At 39.7% G+C, this 27773-nt stretch overlaps 1 protein-coding gene across 2 annotated transcripts in view; it reads left to right on the top strand.

Moving 5' to 3' along the window:
• Positions 1–27401, top strand: part of LOC129718299 (carbonic anhydrase-related protein 10) — a 196184-nt gene extending 168783 nt beyond the window's left edge. For both annotated transcript variants that reach the window (XM_055668942.1, XM_055668941.1), the window contains exons 4-8: positions 23566–23702; positions 23767–23979; positions 24033–24350; positions 24427–24610; positions 24699–27401. In XM_055668942.1, the coding sequence (XP_055524917.1) occupies positions 23566–23702; positions 23767–23979; positions 24033–24350; positions 24427–24610; positions 24699–24721 (875 nt within the window). In that variant the 3' untranslated portion in view covers positions 24722–27401. The remainder of the gene's footprint in view (positions 1–23565; positions 23703–23766; positions 23980–24032; positions 24351–24426; positions 24611–24698) is intronic.
• Positions 27402–27773: the final 372 nt, after the last annotated feature.

Here is a 27773-nt window from a genome sequence, read left to right as displayed (position 1 = left end):
TTCACATTTAGCACAGTGTAGAGTTGGTGACATGAACTTAACATGGTACACCCAACCGAACCATTTCAACTTGAACTTGAAAAAGAAAGTGATGTAAGAAAATCACGATCAAATCGAAGGCTGTCGAAACGTCATCGTATTCTTCCGGGATAGGCACACAAGCGTGAAGCAGCAAACGACACACGTGTCTCAAGTTTTGGAATCCAGGGAATTAACGGGACCCACATCACGAACCCAAAGGCAAATCGCAGAAGGAAACGCCAGAAGCGCGTTTTTAGGAGTGCTATTCGAAACAAGCTCGTTCAACTTATTGAGCTGGCCCCATGAGGGTGAGTTGAAATACTTAGAAGCAAATGGGAAATCGAGCTGAGGTTAATCCTGTTTTCGTAGGGCCCTTCTCCGGGATTTGTTCTGCACTCTGCACTCTGCAGTCCGTTTGCTGGCCTCTGGTTCCGCATTGGATTGAGTCACGCGATCCTCAAGGGGCGAATAATCCGAGGATCAGACGAATAGAAAGTTCTCCAGTGAAACGAAGAGACCGGTGGAGCAACGAGTCGGAAAATCGCTTTGCAGTGAGACGAGTGACACGGTCTCCCGGACGCATTAGTGGATGCATCAAGACAGTCGTGAGTAGACGAAATTGGAGAGAAAAGGGGAAGTAGGGAAAACTAGATATGGCAAGATGTTGAAAGATGTTGAAAGAGTAGCAGTTTGGCATGCCTAGAATAGAGTGGAAAGAGAGATAGGGCGAAGGAGGAAAGTAGGAGAAACAGAGTGAAAAGAACGTGCCTGAAAATAAGCAGGTAATGAATAAGCCTGCGATGAGTGCGCAGGAATAAATATGTTAATGTCAAATTTTGGTTACGTTTTGTTTTGTTGAGCAGCCGAAAGCTTTTTAATATTACAGGGTTCTCCATTACAGCGAGTCGTCTTCATTAGGGATCTCGGAGTACTTCTGGGCGAAAAACTCACCTTCAAGCAACACGTATCTTTCATCGTAGCGAAGGCATCTAGACAACTAGGACTCATTTTCCGAATGACACGTGATTCCAAAAACTTCCACTGCCTAGTCGCGCTTTAGTGTTCGCTTGTTCGGTCTTCATTGGAGTACTGTTCTACAGTCTGGGTGCCTCATTATAATAATGCTATCTACCGAATTGAAAATATCCAGCGCCGGTTTGTACGTTATGCCCTTCGAATACTTCCCTGGCAACAGCCCATGCGTAATACCAGGTATGAGGACCGATGCCAGCTGCTCCAGATCGATACTCTTCAACTACGTCGGGAAACAGCACGCGCTATGCTCGTCTCTGATATTCTGACATCACGGGTCGACTGTCCTGCCATTCTGCGTCAAATCAACCTGCATGCTCCAACTAGAACCCTGCGAGGCATGCCAGCTTTGCACTTGCCCTTTCGTCGAACCAACTATAGCTCAAACAGTGCTATCACAGGTATTCAACGCGCTTTCAACAGATTGTCGCTAGTTTTCAACTTCCATTTATCATACCGAGTTATACGTTCTAAATTTTTGTCAATGTTCCGGTGATATTTGTATTAGTATTAGTAGGACAATTTATTCTATGTCTGTTGGCAATAGTAAATAAATGAATAAATAATCCACAAAAAGAAACGAAAAATTCACTCCGTGTGTCGAATCGGCATTATTTGGAGGATGTCTTCGGGTTTGCGAATGTAAAAAAAAGAAGAAGCTGTTTTTCATACAGACCTTCGTGTTCGCACTACACAAACAGTGCGTTTTGGTAACAGCCTGGATCCACCGGAGATATTTTCACTCTCTTTTTTTATTTGCCTATGATGGATGTCGGGTGACGGCTGTTAAAAAAGGCTGGGGAAGAAGAAGCGTAAGGACTGCTCGACCACTCACCGACAGCCTTTGTGCAAAGAAAAGCAAACTCGGCAATAGAGTGGCTGTGTTATATGCAACCATACATGCTATCGTGGGAATACGGTGAACAGCAAAGAAAAAAAAAAACATTCGTGTATAGGGAACTAGACGGCAACGTTATAGTCGCAATATATTTTATCTGTCGGCTGTATTTATTTTGCCAATACCAGCACTGTCAGAGAGGGATGCTCCCGGATGTCATCAAAAAGCTGTCATCGCTCGGTACATTTTTGCATCAAAATACCGCGGAGTAATTGCTTACGGGTTCGTCGCTTCTAAGTTGACTTATGGAAAATCTCTTTTAAGAGTCTGAAAAAGTTATCTTTGCTAGGGGAACCAAGATTCACAGGGATGGTTAAAAAGCTACAATCTTCCATATTTTCTATTTTTGTTCCTATTCCCATTCCTTGATCCTATTTTTAATTTTTCAATCCAACCATTTACCCGAGTTTTGTCCCTGGTTTTTCGAATTTTTCCTATTTTTTGGTTCTAATTCGACCCTAGTTTTGTCGAATTACCTGTTAGGCAATTTACCCTAGAATTGGTACTTTCATTTCTTTTTGGCCCTCAATTAGCCTACATATCCTATCGCTGATTTCAACTCTTCTAAGTTTTTACACACTTATCCGATTTTTACCCGAGAAATAAAGCCAATTAATTTGATTTTTGCACATTTGATTTTTTTTGGAACAAAATTCAGGTATTCACCCTGGTTTTGGAACATTTATCTTTTTTATGACTCTTCAATAGAGATGGAACCTGATTTATTTCTGATTGAAACCCGAACCCGAATGTTTTTTTTCGAAAATTTTATTTCTATAAAACCCGACCCCGATCCGAGCCCGAAATTTTGACACCCGAGCCCGAGAGTTCATTGATTTTATAGTCAAACCCAAACCCACCTGAACCCGACATATTAAAACCCGAACCCGAATGTTTTTTTCACCAAACCCGTACCCGACATTTTCAAAAATTTACAAACTCGAACCCGACCCGAACCCGAATCCATTCTTAAGAATAAATTCCACGATACACTTATACAGGTTAGTTGCATACATGCATATCAATATAAGATTAATAAAATTTCGTAGACTACTCAAACATTAAAAGAAAACACTAATACAGTTGTCCTTTGAAGTATAAACTAAGCCTTTGTTTTATCGCTGAGGTACTCATGTCGATACTGATGATCAGCTGCAGTGTGTTGAAGGTATTCATAAATCGAGTGGTTGGCTCGTTCTGCGAATAGTTACTGGATCGGAAAGGAGGGTCGAATGTTCTACGTTGTCGAAGCGTGACTTGACTGTTGTTAAAGATCAATCTTTTAGTAAGAAGTTGGCTGATAGTACGTCCGGATAAAATGTTCGTGAAAAGACGATGTCGTTTATCTTGGGTCGTGAATTAATCAAGATTCACCAGAGAGCACAGATCTTGATAGGGAGGTAGTTCTTCTCCATTAAACCCTAGATTCCTGAGACCAAACTTTATATTTTTTTTCTGGACTGCTTCAATTCGCTGTATGTGAGTTACGAGTAAGGCCGCCAAACACTTGCGAAATCAAGTTTGCTTCTAACAAGTCCTTTGTAGATTGCTAGTATTGCATGAGGATCATCAAGGTCTCGGTTATACCTTCTGACAAGAGAGAAAAGTTTCAAGCTATCCACGATTAGTCAATGTGTTTTGTGAATGACAGTGTACAGTCGAAGGTTACGCTTAAATCGCGAACATATTCAGCACGTGGTACAACATTATCTGAAAAAGCATAACTGTACGATACGTGGTGAGCTTTCCTGGTAAATGTCAGTACTGAGCATTTGTTCGCGTTCACATGTAGTCCGCAGCTAGCATGAAATCTTCCGAAAATTTCTAAATCACTCTGCAATATTTGGCAGTCGTTTTTATGTTTGATATGTAGAAACAATTTCACATCATCTGCGTAAATCAAAACGATTGCATGGCAGATCACATCAGGCACTTTATTCATCAGAAGCACGAACAGCAATGGGCCTAGATGACTGCCTTGTGGTACTTCTGACTGGACAATGAACGAGTTCGATCTATTTCTCCGGATCTTCGCATACTTCACTCTACGTTCCAGATACGACTTGAGCCGATTGTAGAGCGAGCCACGGACTCTTGCGTCTGCTACTGCCCTTAATATACTATAAATGCAAACAACATCGTGGGCTTTGCTCATGTCTGTAGAAAAACAATCAACTCAAAATCCTTCGGAGATGTAATCCGTAACCAAAGAGGTAAACTCACAAAGGTTTTTGTAACGACGGATTTCTTTTTCAAAAATTCTTGCTGCAATGAAGAAATCTGATGAGCGATTGTTCCATAAAGCTTTTTATACACTAGTGGTTCGAAGAGCTTCAGGACAGCTGATTGTATTGCAATCTCATGTAGTTAAGTTCCAGCTTTTTTTCAGTTTTTGGCCCTGAATTGAGTAATTTATCTTAGTTTTCGCATCTTCATTCCGTTTTTGAACACAAATTGTGCTATTTACCGTTGATCAAGCATATTTATACTAGTTTCGGCACAATTCCCCTGTATTTGATCTTCCAGAAAAGCCATTTAATCTAGTTTTGGTACATTTGCCCCATTTGTAGCTTCCAAATAATCTTCAGTTTCAGCGTATTCACCCATTGGTAGCCCCTTTTTTAGGCATTTGGTCTATCTCAGGCACATAAACTCTATTTTTCGCTCCTAATACAAATATTTTATTGAAGTTAACCATTTACCCTTTATTTGGCGTATTAATCTCATTTTGCCTCCTAAAACCTTAATTTAAGTAATTTATCCAAGTTTTGGCACATTCACCCTATTTTCGGTCACGGATTAAGCATTCTTCCAATGTGTTCGCACATTTTCGCTATTTTAGCGCTAAAACTAAGTCATTTACTAAAGTTTCAGTATATTTACATTTAGTTGTGGCACATTTATCCTATTTTGGGCCCACTATTAAACCGTTTATTATTTTTAAGTTTCTTTTCTGTTTTGTTCCAGCTTCCAGAACCGGATTCCAGAACCAGAATCAAATTACAAAACCAGAGCAAGATTTTGATACCAGAACCAGATTCCAAAACCAGAATAAGATTCCAGAAATAGAACCCAATTCCAGAATCAGAATCTGTCTTCAGAGCCAGAACCAGATTCCAGAACCAGATTCCGAAACTCATTTCTAGAATCAGTTTCCAGAACTTGAACAATATTTCAGATTCCAGAACCAGGAAAATTGAAACAAGATTCCGGAACCAAAGACAGATTCCAAAACCAGAACCAAATTCCAAAACAAGAATGAAATTCCAAACTCAGAAGCCGATTCCAGAACCAGAATCTGATTCTATAACCAGAGCCAATACCAAATTCCAGGTTACACAACCAGATTCCAGCCCCAGAAACAGATTTCAAAACCAGAACAAAATTCCAGAACTTGATTTTAAAATATGATTCTAGAAACAGAACCAAAACCAGATTCCAGATTTCAAAGAGGGATTCCAGAACCAAGAAAATAATCCAAAGCCAGAGCAAATTTTGAAAACACATACCAGACATAGATTCCAAAAATAAAACAAGATTCTAGAACTGGAGCCAAAACCAGATTCTGGATTCCAAAGACAGATTACACCACCAAAACCAGATTTCAAAACCAGAATCAGAAACAGAACCCCATTTCACAAACAGATTCCTGAACCAGAACCAGAACCAGATTCCAGATTCCAGAATAAGAAACGAATTCCACAACCAGAAACATATTACACAGCCAGAACCAGATCCCAAAACCAGAACCAGATTCCAGAACCAGAAACAGATTACACAGCAGAATCAGAACCAGATTCCAAATTCAGGAATCAGATTCCGAAATTTATTTTCAGAATCAGTTTCCAAAATGAGAACCATATTTTAGATTCCAGAACCAGATCCAGAACTCCAAATTCCAAAACCAAAGAAAATTTCATAACTAGAACCAAATTCCAAAACCAGAATAAGATTCCAGAACCAGATTTCGAACTAATTTCCAGAATCAGTTTCCAGAACCAGAACAATATTTCAGATTCCAGAACCGGAAACAAATTCCAAAAATGGAACCAGAACCAAATTCCAAAACCAGAAAAAGAGTCCCGGAACTAGAAACAGATTACACAGCCAGAACCAGATTCCGAAACCAGAACCAGATCCCAGATCTAGATTTTAGAACAAGATTCTAGAACCAGAACCAGAAACAAATTCCAAAACCAAAGCAATTTCACAAAACCTGAACCATATTCCAGAAAAAAGATTCCAAAACCAGAACAAGATTTTAGAACTAGAACCAAAACCAGATTCTAGATTCCAGAGCCAGATTACAGAATAATAAACGAATTCCAGAACCAGAAACAGATTACACAACTAAAACCAGATTACAAAACCAGAGCCAGATTCCAGAATCAGAACCAAAACCAGATTCCAAATTCCACAACCAGATTCTATACTCAGAACCAGATTCTAGAACAATAAAAAATTCCAGAACCAGAAACAAATTACGCAGCCAGAACCAGATCCAGGAACCAAAACCAGATACAGATTACACAACCGGAATCAGAACCATATTCCAGATTCAGGAATCAGATTTCAAAACTAGAACCTATTTCCGGAATCTGTTTCCAGAACCAGAAAAAAGATTCCAGAAATAGAACAAGACACATGAACCAGGGACGGATTAGAAAAGAATAGCCAAATCCAAAAATCAGAACAAAATTTTAGAATCAGAACCAGAACTTGGATTCAGAAGCAGAACCAGAACCGGATCCCAGATTTCACAGCCAGATTTCATAATTAGAACCAGATTCCAGAACAAAAAAGGAATCTCAGAATCAGAACCAGATTCCAGAAGCTTAACGAAATTACAAAACAAGAGCAAGATTCCAGAACTAAATTTTTAAAACAAGATTCTAGAACCAGAACTAGATTCCAGATTTGGACTTCTATTTTCAGAACCAGAACCATATTTTCGATTCCTGAACCAGAACCAGACTCAGCTTACACAATCAGAAGAAGACTCTAGAGCTAGATTCCGAAACCAGAAACAGATTCCAAAACCAGGACCAAATTCGAAAAGCAGGACAAAATTTCAGATTCAGAATCCGATTCCTAAACCAGAATCTTATTCCAATAGCAGAAACAGAACCAGATTCCAGATTCCACAACCAGATTCCAGTCCCACAACCAGATTTCAGAACCAGAAACAGATTACATAACCAAAACCAAATTCCAGAACCAGAACAAGATTCCAGAAATAAATTTTAGAACTAGATTTTAGAAACAGGCACAGAACCAGACTCCAGATTCCAGAAACGGATTCCAGAATCAGAACCAGAAACAAATTCCAGAACCAGAACTATGTTCAAAAACTAGAACCAAAACTACATTCTAGATTCCAGAATCAGAACCAGATTTCGGATGATAGAGCCAGATGTTAAAATTATTTTCTTAACCAGTTTGTAGAATCAGAAGCAGAGCCGTATTTCAGATTCCAGAGCCAAAACGAGATTCCAAAATCAGAACAAGAATCCCGAACCAGAAAGGATTCTGGAACCTATTCTCAGAACCTATTCTCAGAACCTGTTTCCAGAACCAGAAACAGCAAACCAGAAACAGCAAATTTCTTACGCTATCTTACAGGGGAGGGAGGGGGGTGAATTGATTATCTTACGTTAGTAGAACATTGTTAATGCAGCTATTGAAAAAGTGTTCATGAAAATGTGGACGGTAAAATTGATAAAAAGAAAATTACGGAGGGACGATTAACTCTAATTAAGGACAGAAGCGGAAACGAAGTATTGTGCTTGCTTCTGGATGTTAAAACTATAATAAAAATCTATATATAGTATATATAGTAAGCTCTTACTAGGGATGGAGGGGGGGTATCAAAAAATCTTACGATAAACAGAGGGGAAGGGGGTATTGTGAAAGTGGAAAAATATGCTTACGTAATCATTGAACGGCCCCTTATTCATGTGTTTGTATGCTTAGTCCAGCTTCTGATTCATGCGCCTGCGCCCCACCTCTTTTTATAGGTCACCCAGTATTGATCACGAGATTTTACGCTCAAAGACCCCATGCGATCACCAATCGGCATTCTTCCACGTCCACAATTCATGCAGAGCGCCACCAATAGGATCAGTGTCTTATATAGAGCACTCGATTTCAGCAGGCTTCGCGAGCTTCACACTTCACGAGTGTACCAAGATGAAAAGATTTATCAACTTCAAAAGTACCCCCATCTACCGCAGCACCAATTTCCGTAAAACAGCCAGACTCTCTGTCAATCATCATGTACTTCGTTTTGGCAGTATTTAAAGAATCCACTTCATCCATTCTAGCAGCTTTCCTTCTGAGAGCCCTAAAGCTATCCTCCATAGCTTAACACCGATGATGTCAATGTCGTTCCCGAGACCTGAAAAAACGTGAGACTTGATGATGATGGTGCTGCTCTTTAGTGGTCGGGTTTCGAATTTTAAAATTTTTGTCGAAAGTATCGGATAAGAGTCGGGCTTGAGTTTGGTAAAAAATATTCGGGTTCGGGGCATAATTAATTAACCTTAAAAAAACTTAGGTTCGGGTTTCACAGAAGTAAAATATTCGGGTTTGGGTCGGGTTCGGCTTTAATGGAAAAAACGTGTCGGGTACGGGATTGAAAAACAACAAACACCTCGGATACAACAAAATTGGCGGAACAAGTTTGAAAGCCAGTCCTCTTGCTTCCGATCATCCAACGTGGGTCCAAAAATTCGTCCGTTGTTCTGACGCTCGATGTGAAACCGTGGAGATTCGCACGTAACAGCTTAATCAGTTTTGTTTGGATACCATGTTCAAGAGTAATCTGTGTTTCACTGAATCGTACGCCGCCTCGAATATAATAACGATGTGTTTGCAAGTTGTGTCCCAGCAACCTGTCAAAGATCTGTCTCCAGGTCAACCTCTTGTTCGTTGTAGCTGGTCCCGCTCGGAAACCGCACTGGAATTCACCAACAAAAGCTCCTTGTCTCATACGGAAGAAAACATTCTATGCGGAATTGAAAACATACAGCCGCTCGCTTCCGACTTAGGAAAGTTTGTCTCCGCGAGGACGCAATTCTCGTTTTTTTTAAGGTGGTTAAACCTTTTTTCGGCAGCTCTTGCTTCCTGGTATATCTGCGGATTTGAATTCTATGAACTAATCATTCAACTTGACCTCTCCGTTACGCTATAATAATATCGAAGAGCTGGTTTTAAATAACGTTGAATTTATATGTAGAAAACCTATTCGAATGATTGCAGTCCCTCACTAACAGGCGAATATTCAAAACTCTAACTAAACGAAAATCGTACCCGAGCCTTCCGTTCGGGCGTTTTCGCGACGTCAAATTTTAATAGTCGCACCAAGAATCAATTTCGCCGACAATCACAAAGCCGTCCGACCCGTAAACCCCCGGGATCGGTCTTTTATTTCCAATCGATTTAATCGCTTCTGCAGCGGTGTTGACTGGCCGGCCTTCTTCGGGATGCCGCGCGCTTCGACGTCAAGTGAGAAACTAAAAACTCTCTTAAATTCACATTATCTTTTATTGCGCTACGAAACGAAAATTCAGCCCCAGTTTAACGGGACACCATAAGAAAAGCGCTAAAATTTGCATTTCAATGATATCTTGGCTCCCCCAAGCTAGCCAACCCTCAATCCTCGTTTGCCACTATAAGCCGAACGGAGCTAATAAAATTCCGCGCGCTTTTTCATCAATCAATCGACCCTTGCAAGAAAAGGTGTGCTAGAGCCCCCTTAGTCAGGAACCAAATATTGCTTCCGATGGTGGCCCCGAATTAATTATCTCAACAATCTCATTTCTACTTAATTAAGAACTGCTCAGCCAATTGCCTGTTCCGGATGGTGGGCAGTGTTTTTATTATGAGTTACTCGTTTCCCTAGTCCGCGTTTGAAGATTTATTATGTTTGTCGTTTTTTGCGTTTAATGAACTTTAGTCAGTAGAACGATTATTTAGTCAATGTGATTTCATCCACAAATGCAACGTTCTCAACGCCCCGGTTCTGAACCCGCTTCGGAATGTAATCTATTTTCCACACTCTCGGTTCAAGTTTTCCGTCACGCCAAAAGTCAATTCGGAATAATGTCTTCATCCGGGGAACGCGCTACACACAAACACACAAACGCACACTTTCCGGTCCCAAAAGTCAAAGTTCTGACAAATGATCTTACTGCTGATTGCATGGGTTATCCCACTTTGAAGCTTATGGTCGGTTTTGTGGGGGCTTTGTGTGTGTTTGTGTGCGTGTGTGTATGTGGGAAGAAGGATGACCGGCGACATCCGAGTGGAGAGGTTTATTTTGGCTAACGGAAGCGGGTTTGGTTTCCCCCCTTCGCTGCAAACCACTCTTTCGAGAGGGTAGCCCCGCTTATGTCACTTTATCATCTTATCGTGTTAGAGTTGAGAGCTTTGCTTATTTTTTCTCTTTTTTTTTTGTACATAGACGTGCGCACGGGGGACTCTTTGGGTTTATTGAAAAAAGGTAAAACTAGTTATTGACAGTTACAAAGTTTTTATTTTTTTTTACAGTTTAGTTTTGGTTTAATACTTGAAATATTATAATTATAACACATTCTATATTTTTTGGTAGAAGTTGTTATAGAAGTGAATCCTAACTTTGTTCCGATTCATATTGACCTTATTAACCCACGGCAAGCTAGAGCGAAATCCCCTGACTTAGTTTTCGTTGAAAAAGTGATAGTTTTGCGACTTTAATTCGAAAATATAACAAATATCTCCAAGAATGCACTATTAAACTATATCTTTTTTATCTGTGTTTTTTTCAGCAATTTAGGTAATACCCCAAAGAAAAAAAAATATTGCTTGTTGCTTCCAAAATTGAAAACCTGAATACTTCGAAAAAATTACTGTTCAAACCCAAGTCACCCAAAACGGAAGCTTACATCGTCCAGCTACCGGTACGACACAGTCACGGGGGAAGGCATCCTTCCGTAAACAGAATTTGAATTTCATTTTCATGACACCGCTCGTGAACACGGGCAGCCCGAGTCCAGCGGGATTCGACCCGAAAGCCCCACTGTTTGTTCGACCAATATTTGTCTATATTCATGGCGTGGACGCGTTCCATCGACAACGCATCCGGTCATTACATAGTCGTAGGACTACTGTAGAGACTACCGGTGCTGGTCATCGAAGCGGTTCCGTGCCGTGTCATGACCTGCCCTTTCACTGTTTATCTCGTGCTGACGCTTCCCACCTTTCCGGGTTTGTTGTACAAGAAGAAAGGCGAAGTGCTTTTGGGACTCTTTTTTTTCCCCTATTGAACCTAAAGCGTAGCACTACGGCGATGACCTATGGAGAGCTCGCGAAGACCGCTGCCAAAGCGCGCAGACATACCTGAGGCGATATATTCGGCTTTTTTTTTTGTTTGTGAAAATGTTTGCTTCCGTTTTCCAACCAAACAACTGAATCTGTTTAGGGTGGCGATCTCGCTTCATGAAGAATCACGGCTTCCGAGCTCGGGGAAAATCCCAAGAGAGTCGCCCTATCCGGGATGGGTAAATGTTTGTAGCTCAGTGACAATGGAGGCATGAAAGCAGAAAATTGTTTTCCTTCACACACTCGCTCCAACAGCCACCGAGAGATTCTAGACCACTTGAAGTGCCTACGAAGAGCTTCGACGAAAACCCAGCTGCCGCTGAAATATTTACCCACGCTCTTGTGGGCTGTCGGCTTCGAAATCAATACTCTTCCGGTGCGGAGGCTACCTCCTCCCATTTTCTCAGCCGGAGAAGAAGAATGGTATGCAATGATAAGATTTATTTTGTTACTCAAATCCAGTTCCCAGGATGTTTCTCTCTGTACAGTACATCATTTTTACTCCTGCCCCCTGTTTTTTTTTTGAGCATGAAAAACATGGACGAAGGAAAAAATCACATAACAGAGCAAATACACGAAAGTACGAGCCGAGCGTTGTTTCTTTGTTGTGTACCTCACAGTTAGCAAATATCCTAGGGCATAGCCGTGCGTAGGATTTTCGTTTTGGAGCGGGATTCTATTAGAAATATTTCTTGATCTTTAGAATTAGTTGGTAGAATATGTAGTATCGACTGATAAGAAAAATACAATTTTTTTTTACCTCATGATTGCTACACATTTTTGACATATTTTTGTGGCTTTATATACAAACTTTTTAGCATTGATTCTATGATCGCTGTAGAGTCCTAACTGTCATATTCCGAGCTACAATCAAGCGTTTTTATTTTGGTTATTGCTGTGAAATACTGCCATTAGGCTGATACAAATTCCGAATTCTTTTTATGTCCAAGGTTACCAAAGTTAGCAAAGGGGGTGGCAAAAAATAAATAACACCGAGACGAAAAAGAACGAAATATCTTTGATCAAAGTTTGTGTGCAAGTTATGACGTTTGTTTACTATCATTTGTTTGTCTAGTATATCATTTACGTGCTGAACAAGTTAGACTTTTAATCTCTTTCCGATTTTTTTGACGTTGACTAACGTCTATATCGAAGTTAGGCCCTTGAATCGAAAATCTAGTAATTCAACCAGGGAAAACCAGGGAAAAGTGGTCAGGTTTTGAGCGCTTATTTTGCAGTCATCTATAATCAGGTTTTCGAGGTTTTGGCATCAATCGATCAGAAATTCTTTTATGGTTAAATTTATGTAACAAAAACAAGCTATTTTTTGAGATACACTATTGAAAAATTGGTAATTAATATCGATTGTCTAAATCATACCGCGCAGCCAATCACTACCTCTCTTCCCAAGCACAGTCGACACTAACGGATACAATCGATCTGACTTTGTTGTTATTGTTGTTGTCACTTTCTGTTTCCGATGTTTATGCTGCTGCTAGCGGAAAAAAACCTTGCAAATATGCATCTTTTTGTTGGTGTTAATTTTACGACAGCGGCCGGCGCCCCATCATTCTGATTCCAAAACCGCACCAGTGACATGCGGACGCTAGGTGATAGCAGCTGAAAGGAGGAAAGACAAAAGAGTACCGGTCATCTCGTGCCGGTTTCACCCGTAATGCTGGTGGCTTTTAGTAGTAAATGGCTACTGCAAAACACTTAAATGGCTGGAATTCTGGACGGACTAACCAGGAAACTATAATCGGCAACTGGCACCTGTTGGTGCCTCGAAATTTTGGTACAGAAGCGGCTAATTGAATTTTCTGTTTTACCAAATACTGCTGCTAGCGGAAAAAACCTTGCAAAAATGCATGTTTGTGCTGGTGTTAATATTACGACAGCGGCCGGCGCAGCTTTCAAGAAACATTTGTCTCTACCATTTCATCATCTATGTAGCCCCTCCTTCTTTCCAATTATCTGACGAAGCCTTGGTATAAAACGTACCGTTCGAACATTTCACCCCATCATTTTGATTCCAAAACCGCACCAGTGACATACGGACGATACGGATTTTTGTAATTAAGGTTTACAGCTATAGTAATTTGCTAGCAGTTTCGTCTAGTGCTAAAACGAAGATATTGAGAATCTTCGCAATGTCTCGACACATGAACATGATCTATAAGCGCAATTCTCGGAATACGTCGAATTTGTTAATTCTAATGTTTGTCTTGTCATTTCAAACTACGGACAAATGCTTTTCTAATTCGAATACCTGGGAAGCGGGGATGCCGATATAAATAAGGTTTCATCCATATATGTCATATATATTATTTATTAATTATTGTTCAAAGCGCTCTAATGTCAGCAAATAAGAAAGCTCTTTAGATGAAAAATATAGAGTCCTACGTCATGCGGTCGGGTCACCCTCCTACTATTTTAAATACATGAAGTTATATGCTGGGCTGGAGCTAACCTAGCATGAGCTTTATCTATTTAATGTCAAACAATTTTTAAATTTAAAATTTTTGCTTGAATCGTTCTGGTCTCCAATTTCAGATAGTTTCGTTGAGTTTGCTTTTTGCTTAGATAGGAAAATTTTACCCAATTCGCTAAATTAAATGATTGTCTTGGTAGTGCAGTTACGAACAAAGGTTTGATACGAATATGTATGAAATGACAGCGATTAAATAAAAGAGATCCATTCTTCTAGTATATATTATTATTTATAACGTTTCAACGTCTCAGCATTCAGAAATGCACTGTTAGATAAAATTGCAACAAATACTGGAGTTGCAATTCCCTCTACTATTTGTTTTAATGGAATATAAGAATACGGTAGTAAACGTCATGCGGTCGTGTCTTGAATACCACCCTCCTACTATTTTCTGCTTATTTGGGACGCTGGTCATTCGTAGCATTTACGAAGATCATCAATCAAAATCAGTGAAGGAGAAACGTTGAACCACAGGACGGACGGGGGATTACTTCTGATTAAGATTTACCTCCCTTTGGAAAGGAAAGGATGGCAAGCGAAAGTAAAAGTATCAACATATCAGCAGTTGTCAACAGAAAACGGAGTCGAGGATTGCACAAGGCCTAACAGGCCTAATCTCAGGTCAAAAAGAAATCATTTTCACTTGCGTAAAATCGTAGATTAGTATGTTGTTATTTTTTGCTAGTTATGTTGAAAAGAACGCAAAATTCAATAGAACAGCCCGTTAGTTCAATTAGGAAAATTTATACCTAAATTCGACAAAAAAATGGCGTTCCGGTTGACAGGAGGCTCCGCGAAGTCTGTTAAACTAGTATACTGAACTAAGAGCTAAGCAAAATCAAACCATTTCAACTGCTGTAAATATCAACCGGAGACGAACACAATCGGACCGCGAAGCGAATCACCATTTCTTCTGAACGAGTGTCATGAGCAAGTCAATCGGTGGGGTGAAAATTGCATTAATCAAACTTATGAATTACGAATAAATAAAGGCAAAAAACTACCGGTCAATAAGTGAAATTACTCGAATCGCTGGCAAATCACCTAAAACAAATGCATACGAAACATATTATTGGTTACATATCTCTCGTATTCCTCCTAGCAGGAGGCTAAAAATCAACTTTGAATGTATAATGTAAGGCGACACGCTGAAAAAAAAAATCAACATTTGCTAAAGCCCTACTGTACTAGCTATTGTAAAACTGTAGATTAATAATGGAATGCTTGGCTGCAAAACAAAACAAAATAACACGCACGAAAATACTCACACATACACAAACACATTTAGCTACACTTACATATACAGTATAGTGACATTGGCAAGCAAATCAAAACATACGAGAGTCATGTCGTGGAAGAAAGTGAGAATGTTTGGTAGCATAATAAAACCTCCCTCTTAGCGGAAAGTGTGCGACTAATTTATAAGGTCGTGGAAAAGAGCGAAAGGAAAGAAGCATACGTGCGAATAGAATATCTATGAAACATTGTTTAAATAAAGAAGCAAAATTACTGCTGAGAAAAGTGGCGGAGTGTTTTAATGTTTTGATCACAGAAAAATCAATTTTGAGTTGATGTTGAATAAAATCTCAGTCGAAGTTTTAGTTAAATAGAATCGAAAGAACAATCACAAAATTCATAGCAGAGTTTCGAACGAAAAGGTTGTCTGAGTTTTTTACTGTAACTCAGATTAACTTTATAACTATTTCCTTCGGCTTGAAAGATTTTTTACTGAAGTGAAAGCGGTTTTTGTTTAGGCGGATTTTCGAATCGCCGTGTATTTTTACGCGTAATTCAAAAATCTTTACGCAGATTTTCGAATTAACGCGAGTTAGGAACCATATACGTCCAAGTGTTTATTGAGTAAAAGAATTACCAAAAAAAAAACCCTCCGCCTTCCGAAAGAGCAATTTTCAATAGTGGTTGTAGAGCGTCTCGGATTTTTTTCTAAAGCCTTTCTTCTTAATCAAACATTTGAACGACCATTCAATTATAAAAGCTTTAGTGATTCAATACTTTTTAAAGGATGAATAACGGTACCAGCCACGTCCTCACAATTAGGTTGGAAGGTTTACTGCTAATCTTTGCATCTCCACGAAGGTCACAAGAAGAAGATTTCTAATAGTAGGGAAGGGTACTTTGGTTCAGGATTCACCTTGATATATATAATTTATCTCCGTCTATACTTAGCTATTTCCTGTTTTTTTCTGTTTTTTTTGTTTGTAGTGGAACTAGACTACTGCGTCCATAAATTTTAACTGTTGTAGTATATCCCCATTACTGTACGTACCATGTAGAAAACCAGACACCCACTATTGATCGAGTGAATGGCCGGTTGCCGCGGCACGCTCCCAGTCAGGTAAAATGTGCTTTATAAAGCCAACTACTTTACTAGGATTAGCAGACCAAATCTCACTCGGTAAGCAGCCCTTGCTAAGAAATTTGATTCTGCTCATGTATAATGCACCGCAGCTGCATGGCAGATGTTCCGAGGTTTCGCTTTCCATATTACAGAAGCGACAAGTGTCATCCTGAACTCAACTAATGTTCTTTAAATGATACTTACTCGGTCAGTGCCCAGTTATTATTCCTGTGTAAGTACAAAGAGCCCACTTGTTGAGCTCTAGGAGCTTTTAGTAATTTTCCCGTTTGACGTTATTACCCTCTGACTGACACCCTCTGACAGCCCTCCATTTGACTGTCACCCGTTGTTCTTCCCAGTATTTGAGTTCTATTTTTATAGTGCAATTTGAGATACCGCAAAAGGGTTCCAGACCAACAAATTGCGAGTTGGAGCCCTGTTTGGCCAGTTCATCTGCTTTTTCTTTGCCGTCTATGCCGCTGTGGCCGGGAACCCAGTACAAATTGACAGAGTTCATACGACACAGCCTCCGCAGTGAGAGAACGCACTCCCACACTATTTTTGACGTACACTAGTGAGTATAAAGAGCCTTTAGTGCCGCTTGACTATCAGAGAAAATGCAAATATTCGCATGTTTGTAGGGGAACTGCTCCATTATTCATCTCAGCCCGTCTATTCATCTCATTCAACATGTAAACGCAATCGGAAACAGGAAAAAACGCATATTTTCTTCTTAAACCAATCTGCTAATCCATGAATGGATTCTTCTTAGTTCACTTTAGATTCCTCATAAAGTATAATCCTCAAAAGCTCACTTAAAAGCACTAAATTTGATATTATAGCCGGGCATCTGCAATCGAAAACTCATTAATTTCAATCACCTACCTCAGAAAACATCGTTCTATACGGCTACTACGGGAGTCGTTCAGCAACCAACCAAAGTTTTTTCATCACTAGCCGACCACTGTTTTTTTAATCACCAAACAAAATCACTCACTACACTAAGAATACCTCAAATTTCGCAAAACAAGCTTTAATTAGCAGAAATATATGAGATGAATCTCTACAATTCCTAAATTTCAACGTTAAGCGGTGTTTGACCAATAAATAGTTAATGGGTTCAATGATGGCAATTTCGGTCACGGGTTTCTTTAAAACACGTTTTATTATGTCAAAGCCGACGTTTCAAGGATATATTTCCTCGTCCTCAGGGCAACTACGATTAACAGTTTATAATTTACATAGATTAGTCACACGAATTAAGTTATTACATACACAACTTACAAACAAAACAAACAAGTTCTCGTCAAAATATGGTGCATTGGTGTTAAATTGCTGTTGGTTAACTATACTACACTGTGGGTGTCAAATATGTAAAATAATTATTGGTTTGTGACTTTTCAAAATTTAAAAATGCAAACGGATGAGCTACACTTACACAGTATCTTCCAACACACATCACACACGATTAAAGCCGTCGGGAAATGTTGCGTCAAAACGGAGAGAAATAATGTTGCAAGACAGAGATAGAGAGTGATAGAGACTGTACTAGTCTGCATCAACATGTGAGAGATCGCAGCGTGCCGGAGTAAGCGATGCTTAAGTTGTTCGTGTCCGTTCTATAATTTATTGCGGATCTGTCACATGCGATGTAACACATTTCTAACACCTGTAATGCTTGAATCCTGTCATCCGAAGTTAAAATTCTAGTGTTGGCTATATTGAAACTGTGATTCTCTTCTATCGCATGCTTCATCAACGCCGTCTTTTTAAACTCATCTTCCCTTCCCTCCCTCTCAGTGCTAGAATCTCTATACTGTTCGTAGCGTTTCATGAGAGAGCGGTGCGCGGCAAGACGGTTCTTCAGTTGCTGTGTAGTCATACCAATGTATGAGCTATCGCAGTCTGCACACGGGATACGGTATATAACGTTTCTTTTTGAAAGATGCGAAGAAGAGTCTTTGAGTTTCGTGAAAAGTAGTCTGTTGGTTTTGACGCATTTGAAACTCAGACTGATATTTTCATGGTTCTTTTTAATGCTGCGTGCAAGTGCGGGTGTGAGGCCGTCAACATGGTGCAAAGATCGATATACTTTTGGTTCCGAGTTTACTTCCTCAACAACGTTATTCGTGCTTTGGTTGATAAATCTGTTGATTAACCGATTTATCAGTGAGCTCGGATAGTTGTTGGTAAGCAAGTGCTCGCGTACTATCTGCTTATTTTCCGTGAGCGATTTGTTCGTCGATAATCGAAACACTCTCCCAATAAAACCGGTTGCCGTATTCAATTTCTGTGCCAGCGGGTGCATCGAGAGAAAATTAAGAATTCTCCCGGAAGCGACAGGTTTCTTATACCACTCGGTCACGATTTTTTGTTCGTTGGTTCTAATAAGAACCATATCTAAATACGGTAAACGGTTGTTATTTTCTACCTCATATGTGAATTGAATATGTGAGTCGAACCCGTTGAGAGCGTTCCTCACATATTCAATCTTGTCAGCTGGGAGAGCGGTGAACAAATCGTCGACGTATTTTTTAATACATGGAATGTGTACATCGATCTTCGCAAGCACATCATCAAGTAATGTAGTCATTACAAGATCAGCTAAAGCAGGTGACAAAGGATTCCCCATGGCTGTCCCCTCTTTTTGCCGGTAATAGGCCCCACGGAAGGTGAAATAACTGGACGAGATGTTAAACTCAATGAGCTTGATAAAAACATTTTGATCTTTGATCGTCGTATTTTTCTCGATCAAGTTCCAATTATTTCTCACCGCTTTTACCACCAAGTCTCTCGGTATGCAAGTGAACAGGCTTACCACATCAAACGATACCAATACATAGTTGGGGGGAAGTGTGACGTTGTTAATAAACGTACAGAACTCATATGAGTTGCGTACGTTATATTTCTCGTGGTCTATCGAATGATGCAGAATGCTAGCAAGGTATTTTGAGAGATCATATGTTGGGCAGTTTATGCATGACAGTATGACCCTCAGTGGATTGCCGTCTTTATGAATCTTAGGTAGTCCATAAATTTTAGGGCAAGTCGCGTTGTATGTAGTTAGCCGATTCTTGGTGGGTTGATCAATCAATTTTTGGTCGAATAGTGATTTCACCAGCGTGTTATTTTTCGTTTGAATTTTGTTTGTCCAATCCGCGTCGATCCTTTCGTATGTGTCGATGTCGTCAATAAGGGCTCTCATTTTTGACTCATAATCTTCTCTCTTCATTATAACTGTTTTATTACCCTTATCGGCGGTTACAACACATAAGTCTGGATTTTCTCGGATGAACTTTTTGCTGACGTGAAATGCTTCTGCTTGAATTATGTTGATGTACTGATTGCGACAAACCATTTGCAAACTCTCATCTCTTTCGGACTGTAGAATTGATTCCAAGTCCGCGATAATCTTGAAATATGGAATTTCTTGATTATTTTCCAACGGCAAGGCGAACTTGGGACCATAGCCCAAAAGAACCATCGTTTCTTGGGGAATAACAACATCTGTGATGTTTTTTACCCAAGAATCGTTCACTTTGAGTTTGTTTGCTTTTTCAATTTCAACTCGTTTGTAGAGACGTTGAAATTTGCGGTTTGTCGTAATCTGCAACGATCGACATTTTCTTTGAAAGAATGTTTCCTGGCGCTCGAAGAAATGTGTGTATGTGTTAGAGGGGGATACTTACGTGTTTTAAAGAAACCCTTTTCTGGCCTTTAGAAGGCGTTTTCGGCGATTCCAAGCTCAATTTGGGATCATTTTCGGTTTTGGCGTTTTTTTGGCCTTTAGAAGGCGTTGATGGCAGTTCTGAGCTCAATTTGGGATCATTTTCTTTTTTTGGCCTTTTCTGGCCTTAAGAAGGCGTTTTCGGCGGTCCTGAGCTTAATTCGGAATCATTTTCTTTTTTGCCTTTTCTGGCCTTTAGAAGGCGTTTTTGGCGATTCTGAGCCTAATTTGGGATCATTTTCGCTTTTGGCTTTTTATGGCGTTTTCGTTGATTCTGAGCTCAATTTGGGATCATTTTCTGTTTTGGCGTTTGTTTGGCCTTTAGAAGGCGTTTCTGGCAGTTCTGAGCTCAATTTGGGATCATTTTCTTTTTTGCCTTTTCTGGCTATTAAAAGGTGTTTGTGGCAATTCTGAGCTTAATTTGGAATCATTTTCGCTTTTGGCTTTTTATGGCCTTTAGAAGGCGTTTCTGGCAATTCTGAGCTCAATTTGGGAGCATTTTCTTTTTTGGCTTTTTCTTCAGAAGGTTCCAGAAGGTTCTGAGCCTAATTTGGGAAAAATAACTGAAATCTAATAGGAAGAGCAGCGGCTATCCAACAACGAGCTCACTTTCTGTTCCTGTTGTTTATTTGAGAGCTATCTTCTCACTAGCTCCGCCATTATTTCAAGTTCACAGAGTTTGTCTCAGTTTCGCAATAGGAATGAATGAAAAATGAATCTAGTTTATGATGGCTACTAGCGAAATCGGACCGATGCACAGATCTAAAAAAAGAAGTTAATTCTGTTGAACCAACTCCGAGATAGATCGATTTAAAGGTAAAATTATGTCAATTTTCAAAATCAGATTATTTAAATTTGTGAATGTTTGTGAAGTGTTACTCAACGTCATTTGTTTTGGCATGTTTCGAGGTACAAGTACACATATTTTTCAGAATCGGGACTCTGCGGGAATTTCGTATTTTCATAGTTTTAGAATATCGCTTTTTGACTATTTTTTTCTCTTAAATATTACCCAAAAACTAGTTTTTCCTCCTCAATGATATCTTAACCACTTTTGATCAACTTATGGTGTATTAGACAGTTTAGAAAAAAATAAAATGCAAAACGCATGCGGTTATTTTGATAGTACCATGAAACGGGGTGACATTAAACAATTTTTATAACAATTTCCAATTTACTAGCTTCATGTACATTTTTCCCGAAATAGTATAATTTTAAAACAAGTACTGGTATCTGCTACAGTAAACCTCTATGGCTATTGGTAAAATTTCTATCGTCTACTTCATGAAACAAATCCGATAATTCTATAAGGTAATATGAGGTAAATTGGGGTGAAATTGATCACCATTGAAATCCATACATTCTTTTAGTAATGTGCTTCGTTTTCGATATGCTAAAGATGATTTCTGTACTGAAAAATATCATTTACAGCTAGTTTGGAAACGAAAATAACGATATTTTAGGTTAAAATTTGTTTATTTTGGTTCACGAGCTGCTTGTTGCTAAATTTGCTCTTATTTGATCGTCGTTAGACCGATTTCAAATCGGTTTGTTGCAAAAGCTCAAAAACTAGCTCTGAAATTAAAATCTCTGTGGTTTCCTGCGAATTCATCAGTATTTCTTTAATGGTATGGAATGATCATAGTTAAAAATTACATCTTTTGAGCTTTTATCAAACTTTACTCACTTCTTCAAATGTAACGTAATTAACCCTCAACTAAGATTACTTTAAGTAAATTCAATACTTTTTTTGTTATTTGGAAACTTGTTTGATCAAATTTGATTGAGTTTTGACTGAGTTAGAAGAATTTTTCGAAAATATGAAAAATTGCACCGGGCACGCAAGGGTTAACTATGACAATGACTATGTGAATCATGCAAAAGTTGCGTTGAAGGTCACGTTAACATTGCCTAGTGTTGTAAGAGCAATTTCTTTTGATTAGTATTTTATATCACGAATTTTCAGGTGATCAATTTCACCCCATTGATCAATTTCACCCCATTGATCAATTTCACCCCATTCCACGGTACATCGACCTGAATGTATCTAAAACATCAATCGGTAATAGCCCCCTGAGCTTATCGCTTCACCTCGAACAATGTTATCATCCATCCTCATGCAAAACCTGAAGTATGAAGTAGGCGGTGCCTTGAGCCTGGAGCTGTGAGCTAAAGCAATCTGTCATTATTGATACTAAGCTGTTTACGCTTAAGTTGCGTTGTTTTAAACAGTGCTTTGCACGGATTTGTTAGTGTTTGTTACGAATAATATTGCGTATCGTAACATTGGCTGTATATCAACCAGTGAGAGGTAAATTGTTCGAAATATGGAAGAAGAAAAAAGGTGAATCACGTGACGTAAAATCGAATCGTGTACGGGACCACGGGCTATCAAAATTGGTTGGCACTTCGAAAGAAAATAACGGAAGTGTTAAAAAAGTTATTGCTTGGTCTTGCACAGACATTACATCAATATTCATTTCATACGATATCTCAGTTACCGCATGAGTTTTGCATTTTATTTTTTTCTAAACTGTCTAATACATCATAAGTTGATCAAAAGTGGTTAAGATATCATTTAAGTGAAAAAAAAAACTAGTTTTTGGGCAGTATTTAAGAGAACAAGGTAGTTAAAAAGCGATATTTTAAAACTAGGAAAATACGAAGTTCCCGAAGAGTCCCTATTCTGAAAAATATGTGTACTTGTACCTCGAAACATGCCAAAACAAATGACGTTGAGTAATACTTCACAAACATTCACAATTTTAAATAATTTGATTTTGAAAATTGACATAATTTTACCCTAAAATCGATCTATCTCGGAGTTGGTTCAACAGAATTAACTTCTTTTTTTTAGAAAAATTTGTATTTTGTTATTATCTAAAACTTTCTAGAACATCTCAAGTCGATCAGAAGTAGCTAGAATATAATTTAAGTGAAAAAACTAGTTTAAAGGTAGTCTTTTGAAGAAAACGGTTATATTTCGTTAGAGATAAGACATAGGAATTTTGTGTCTTCGGCAAAGTTTCATGAAATCAATAGCTCTACAAATTCGGCGAAGATCAAAATTGAATATCTCGTAAAATAAAAAAGTTAATTTTTCCAAGTGCGATATTAGCATAATAAGCAATTATATGAAAATGTCAGCTAACTCTAATCAGAATTCTGAACAATTCTTTCGAAGACACCAAATCCCTAAAATGTAAGAAAAAGTGAGAAAAGACTTTTGACCGTCTTTTTTCAAAACGATCCCACTGTGCGATTGAGTACTCACAAACGCAATAATATAACACGTGTCGTGTGGTGTTACGGTTTGGAAGCAAGACAATCACTCCGACTCATGTTGGATAGAATCAGATACCAAGAGTGTGATTTTTGCGTGTTGCATATTGCCTATGTTCGACTGGGGGAAAATTTTATTCGTGCTGACATTCACTGGTGGCAGACATGAGTATAAAGTTCGAAATCCAGCTGTGATGTTAAACTATGACCGTGTTTTTAAGGACGTTACCTTCTGAATTGAGGTTTAAAAGCTTTTCGGTTTAAAATTGGATCTGTTTCGGGATTATGGTTAACATTACACAACACTTGATATCTACAATTTCATCTGTTGTAATTGACGAACTTCTTATTTTAAACATAAACAAGAACTCTCAGCATTCCTTTCTGTCTTCCAGGACCTGCCTTTTGGGGCCTTATCAACCCGGAATGGTCACTGTGCAACAAAGGTCGCCGACAGTCACCGGTCAACCTGGAGCCGCAGCGGCTCTTGTTTGATCCGAACCTTCGTCCGCTGCACATCGACAAACACAGAGTGAGTACGAAATAACAGCCACAAAAATCCATCAAAATTTTGCTACCATTTTTTTGTATGACAGATTGATGGCACCATAGCAAACACCGGTCACAGTGTGATCTTCACAATCAACAATGAGACGGCCATCCCGGCCGGGATGCCCCAGCTTCTGGCGAATTTGACCGGAGGTCCCCTGTCCTATCGGTATCGGTTCCACGAGATTCACATACACTACGGACTGCATGATCAGTTCGGATCGGAGCACAGCGTGGAAGGTTACACGTTTCCTGCGGAGGTGAGCGAAATTGAGTTTGAAACTCTAGCAAACGTTGACTGTTTTTTGTGTAGATCCAGATATTTGGTTACAACTCGCAGCTGTACTCGAACTTCAGCGACGCCGTCTCACGAGCGCAGGGCATCGTGGGGGTGGCAGTTCTGCTCCAGCTTGGTGATCTATCCAATCCGGAGTTGCGATTGTTAACGGATCAGCTGGAGCGAATTCGCTTCGGTGGAGATGAAGCACTGGTGCGTCGGATATCCGTACGGAATCTGCTGCCGGACACGGAGCATTACATGACCTACGAGGGCTCGACGACCGCTCCGGCCTGCCACGAGACGGTCACGTGGATCGTGATGAACAAGCCGATCTACATCACGAAGCAGCAGGTTGGCACGGCCGGCTCTAGCGAGCAAATTTGTTGGATGAAAGTTTTGATTTGTTTTCTGTTTTTTTTTTCTGTAGATTCATGCCTTGAGGCGACTGATGCAGGGTGCCTCCGATCATCCGAAGGCCCCTCTGGGCAACAACTTTCGACCGCCGCAGCCTTTACTGCATCGTCCGGTACGGACGAACATTGACTTTCGAAACAAACAGGAAAAGGGGGGTAAAATTTGTCCAACTATGTACAAGGACGTTCACTATAAAGGTCCGTTGGTTGGAGAAGGCAGAAAAAAAGACCGAACGTCAAGAATGCTAATGTTTTCTTTTCTTCCTTGTGTGTTGTTCGCTTGCAGCTAATAGTTGGAAACACAACTAAACGCCAGCAGCAGTCCGTAGGGGAGGACGAGGAAGATCCGGCGTACGACGAGGACAGCCTGGTCACCTTCGCCTGAATGTGTATACTTCGCGTGACGGACGGCAGCGCAGAAACTCTTATCCAGCATGCTTCCAGTGTACAGAGAACAAAACAAAAAAAAAACTAAACTAAACAAGACAGAAACCAGCATCACAAAACACTTACGAGAGACAAGAGAAAATACCTACTAGTAGTTAAAGCCAAACGCAAATTCGAATTGTAAACATTGCCAGACTTTCCCCCGGCTTTTTTCCGGGTTCGGTTCGGATTCGACAAATTAGCACGATTGTATCGAGACGGAATTAGTTGCGGAGGAATTAAAACTTAGCCGGCAGGACGAAGTCGAAGTTTTCGTGACTAACCCTGAACTGGCTGGGTAAGACTTTCACCACCTAGTTTTCAACTTTTGATTACTAATTATAGCTCTAATCAAATGGTGGCAAATCTTGGTTTAGTTGTTCAGCAATCGTTTCTTTGAAGAATATTTCCAGCTCGCTTGCGATAGAGGGTTAACGGGTGCAAGAGTATAGAGAAAAACTACCAGGAATCACTCCACGGTAAATGACGCCGAAAGACCCAAGCTGGGGGAAACTCTATTAAAAGTTTGAAATAATTTGTAAATAATATTAATGTAACAAAAAAAAAAAAAGTAAAGCGCTTGCAGCAGCTTGCGCAGAGGTTGCAACTCCCAGCCCAGCACGAGAAGGCATCCTGCTGGGCGTGAGGAGAGAAACGGAAGGCTGGCGAACCGGGGCCAACCGGAAAAAATAGACCGGTGGAAGCGAGCAAATTGTAGCAAATAAATTCCATGCTGAGAAGACTATAACAAAAAAAAATCCCGAACCCGGTGCGAAAGGTGATAGCGAAGATGAGAAGGCGGTCTCTGTTGATAGGATGGAACAACATTAAAAAATGAAAAAAAAAAAAAAAAAATGCGAGGAAAAACTTATACCGGCTGGAAGAGTTGGGTGGCTTTCGGTTCGGTCCTGTTGCTTCGACTGCTGCTTGGATGGGTTGTTTTTCCTCCTCCCCTTCTCCGGCTGAATTATCATTATAATCGCAATTTTTTGTAAGAAAAATGATACCAATGGTGTCGTTATGGTGGGAAAGGTGTAATTTTTTTTTTAAATTATTTAATAATAGTTTGCTTGACTCGGCAGTCAATTAGGAAATGGATATGCAAAATAATTAAAGCCGTACTAAGTACACTCACAATAGATCTACGATTCTGGTCGCAGTGAGGAAGTCCATACAGGAAAAAGTACACGTTTTGTTTCGGTTGTCGGCCAAATCGAAGAAGTTTTACTGATTGCTTCCATTTGCAAAAAAACGGCATCAGCAAGGAACAAATGTCACCCTCTGAACGAGAACTTACCTCACAACTCACGGAAAATCTGGTTTTGTCTGTCACCTCACAAAAGCCTGGAAGGTGACGAAAGGGAACAGCTGTAGCGATAAAGTTTTTCTTCCACCCGGCCGGGGTAAACCGAGTTCGAGTGAGTTGATGGATAGTGGCTCCTCTGAAGAAAGTGGTTATTTTGTGTGCACCAGCGCCCTTTAAAGGAAACCTGCAGATTGTTTTTTTTCTTCTTCTGTCACTCTTTGGTCAGAAACTATCAGACTGTCAGTACTTACGTGACTATTGAGTCACGGCAGCGGGTTCCCAACCACCCGACGGGGTGTCATTAATCAGCGTGTGGAGCGTTTCGAAGGGAAAGTCTTGTTTGACCGCGCAGTCCTTCTTCGATCACGCGTTCGGTCACTCTTCCAGCCCGGTCATCGTTGAGCAATTGAATTTTTTTCTGCTTATTTGGGACGCTGGTCATTCGTAGCATTTACGAAGATCATCAATCAAAATCAGTGAAGGAGAAACGTTGAACCAGAGGACGGACGGGGGATTACTTCTGATTAGGATTTACCTCCCTTTGGAAAGGAAAGGATGGCAAGCGAGAGTAAAAGTATCAACATATCAGCAGTTGTCAACAGAAAACGGAGTCGAGGATTGCACAAGGCCTAACAGGCCTAATCTCAGGTCAAAAAGAAATCATTTTCTCTTGCGTAAAATCGTAGCTTAGTATGTTGTTATTTTTTGCTAGTTATGTTGAAAAGAACGCAAAATTCACTAGAACAGCCCGTTAGTTCAATTAGGAAAATTTATACCTAAATTCGACAAAAAAATGGCGTTCCGGTTGACAGGAGGCTCCGCGAAGTCTGTTAAACTAGTATACTGAACTAATTGCTAAGCAAAATCAAACCATTTCAACTGCTGTAAATATCAACCGGAGACGAACACAATCGGACCGCGAAGCGAATCACCATTTCTTCTGAACGAGTGTCAATGAGCAAGTCAATCGGCGGGGTGAAAATTGCATTAATCAAACTTATGAATTACGAACAAATCAAGGCAAAAAACTACCGGTCAATGAGTGAAATTACTCGAATCGCTGGCAAATCACCTAAAACAAATGCATACTAAACATATTATTGGTTACATATCTCTCGTATTCCTCCTAGCAGGAAGCAAAAAATCAACTTTGAATGTATAATGTAAGGCGACACGCTGAAAAAAAAATCAACATTTGCTTAAGCCCTACTGTACTTGCTATTGTAAAACTGTAGATTAATAATGGAATGCTTGGCTGCAAAACAAAACAAAATAACACGCACGAAAATACTCACACATACACAAACACATTTAGCTACACTTACATATATACTGTATATGTATGTGACATTGGCAAGCAAATCAAAACATACGAGAGTCATGTCGTGGAAGAAAGTGAGAATGTTTGGTAGCATAATAAAACCTCCCTCTTAGCGGAAAGTGTGCGACTAATTTATAAGGTCGTGGAAAAGAGCGAAAGGATAGAAGCATACGTGCGAATAGAATATCTATGAAACATTGTTTAAATAAAGAAGCAAAATTACTGCTGAGAAAAGTGGCGGAGTGTTTTAATGATTTGATCACAGAAAAATCAATTTTGAGTTGATGTTGAATAAAATCTCAGTCGAG

Source organism: Wyeomyia smithii, chromosome 1 (genome assembly GCF_029784165.1).
Source record: "Wyeomyia smithii strain HCP4-BCI-WySm-NY-G18 chromosome 1, ASM2978416v1, whole genome shotgun sequence".
In the NCBI taxonomy this organism is placed as follows: Eukaryota; Metazoa; Arthropoda; class Insecta; order Diptera; family Culicidae; genus Wyeomyia; species Wyeomyia smithii.
Note: the sequence above shows the minus strand (reverse complement) of the source record. Positions and strands in the feature narration are given on the sequence as shown.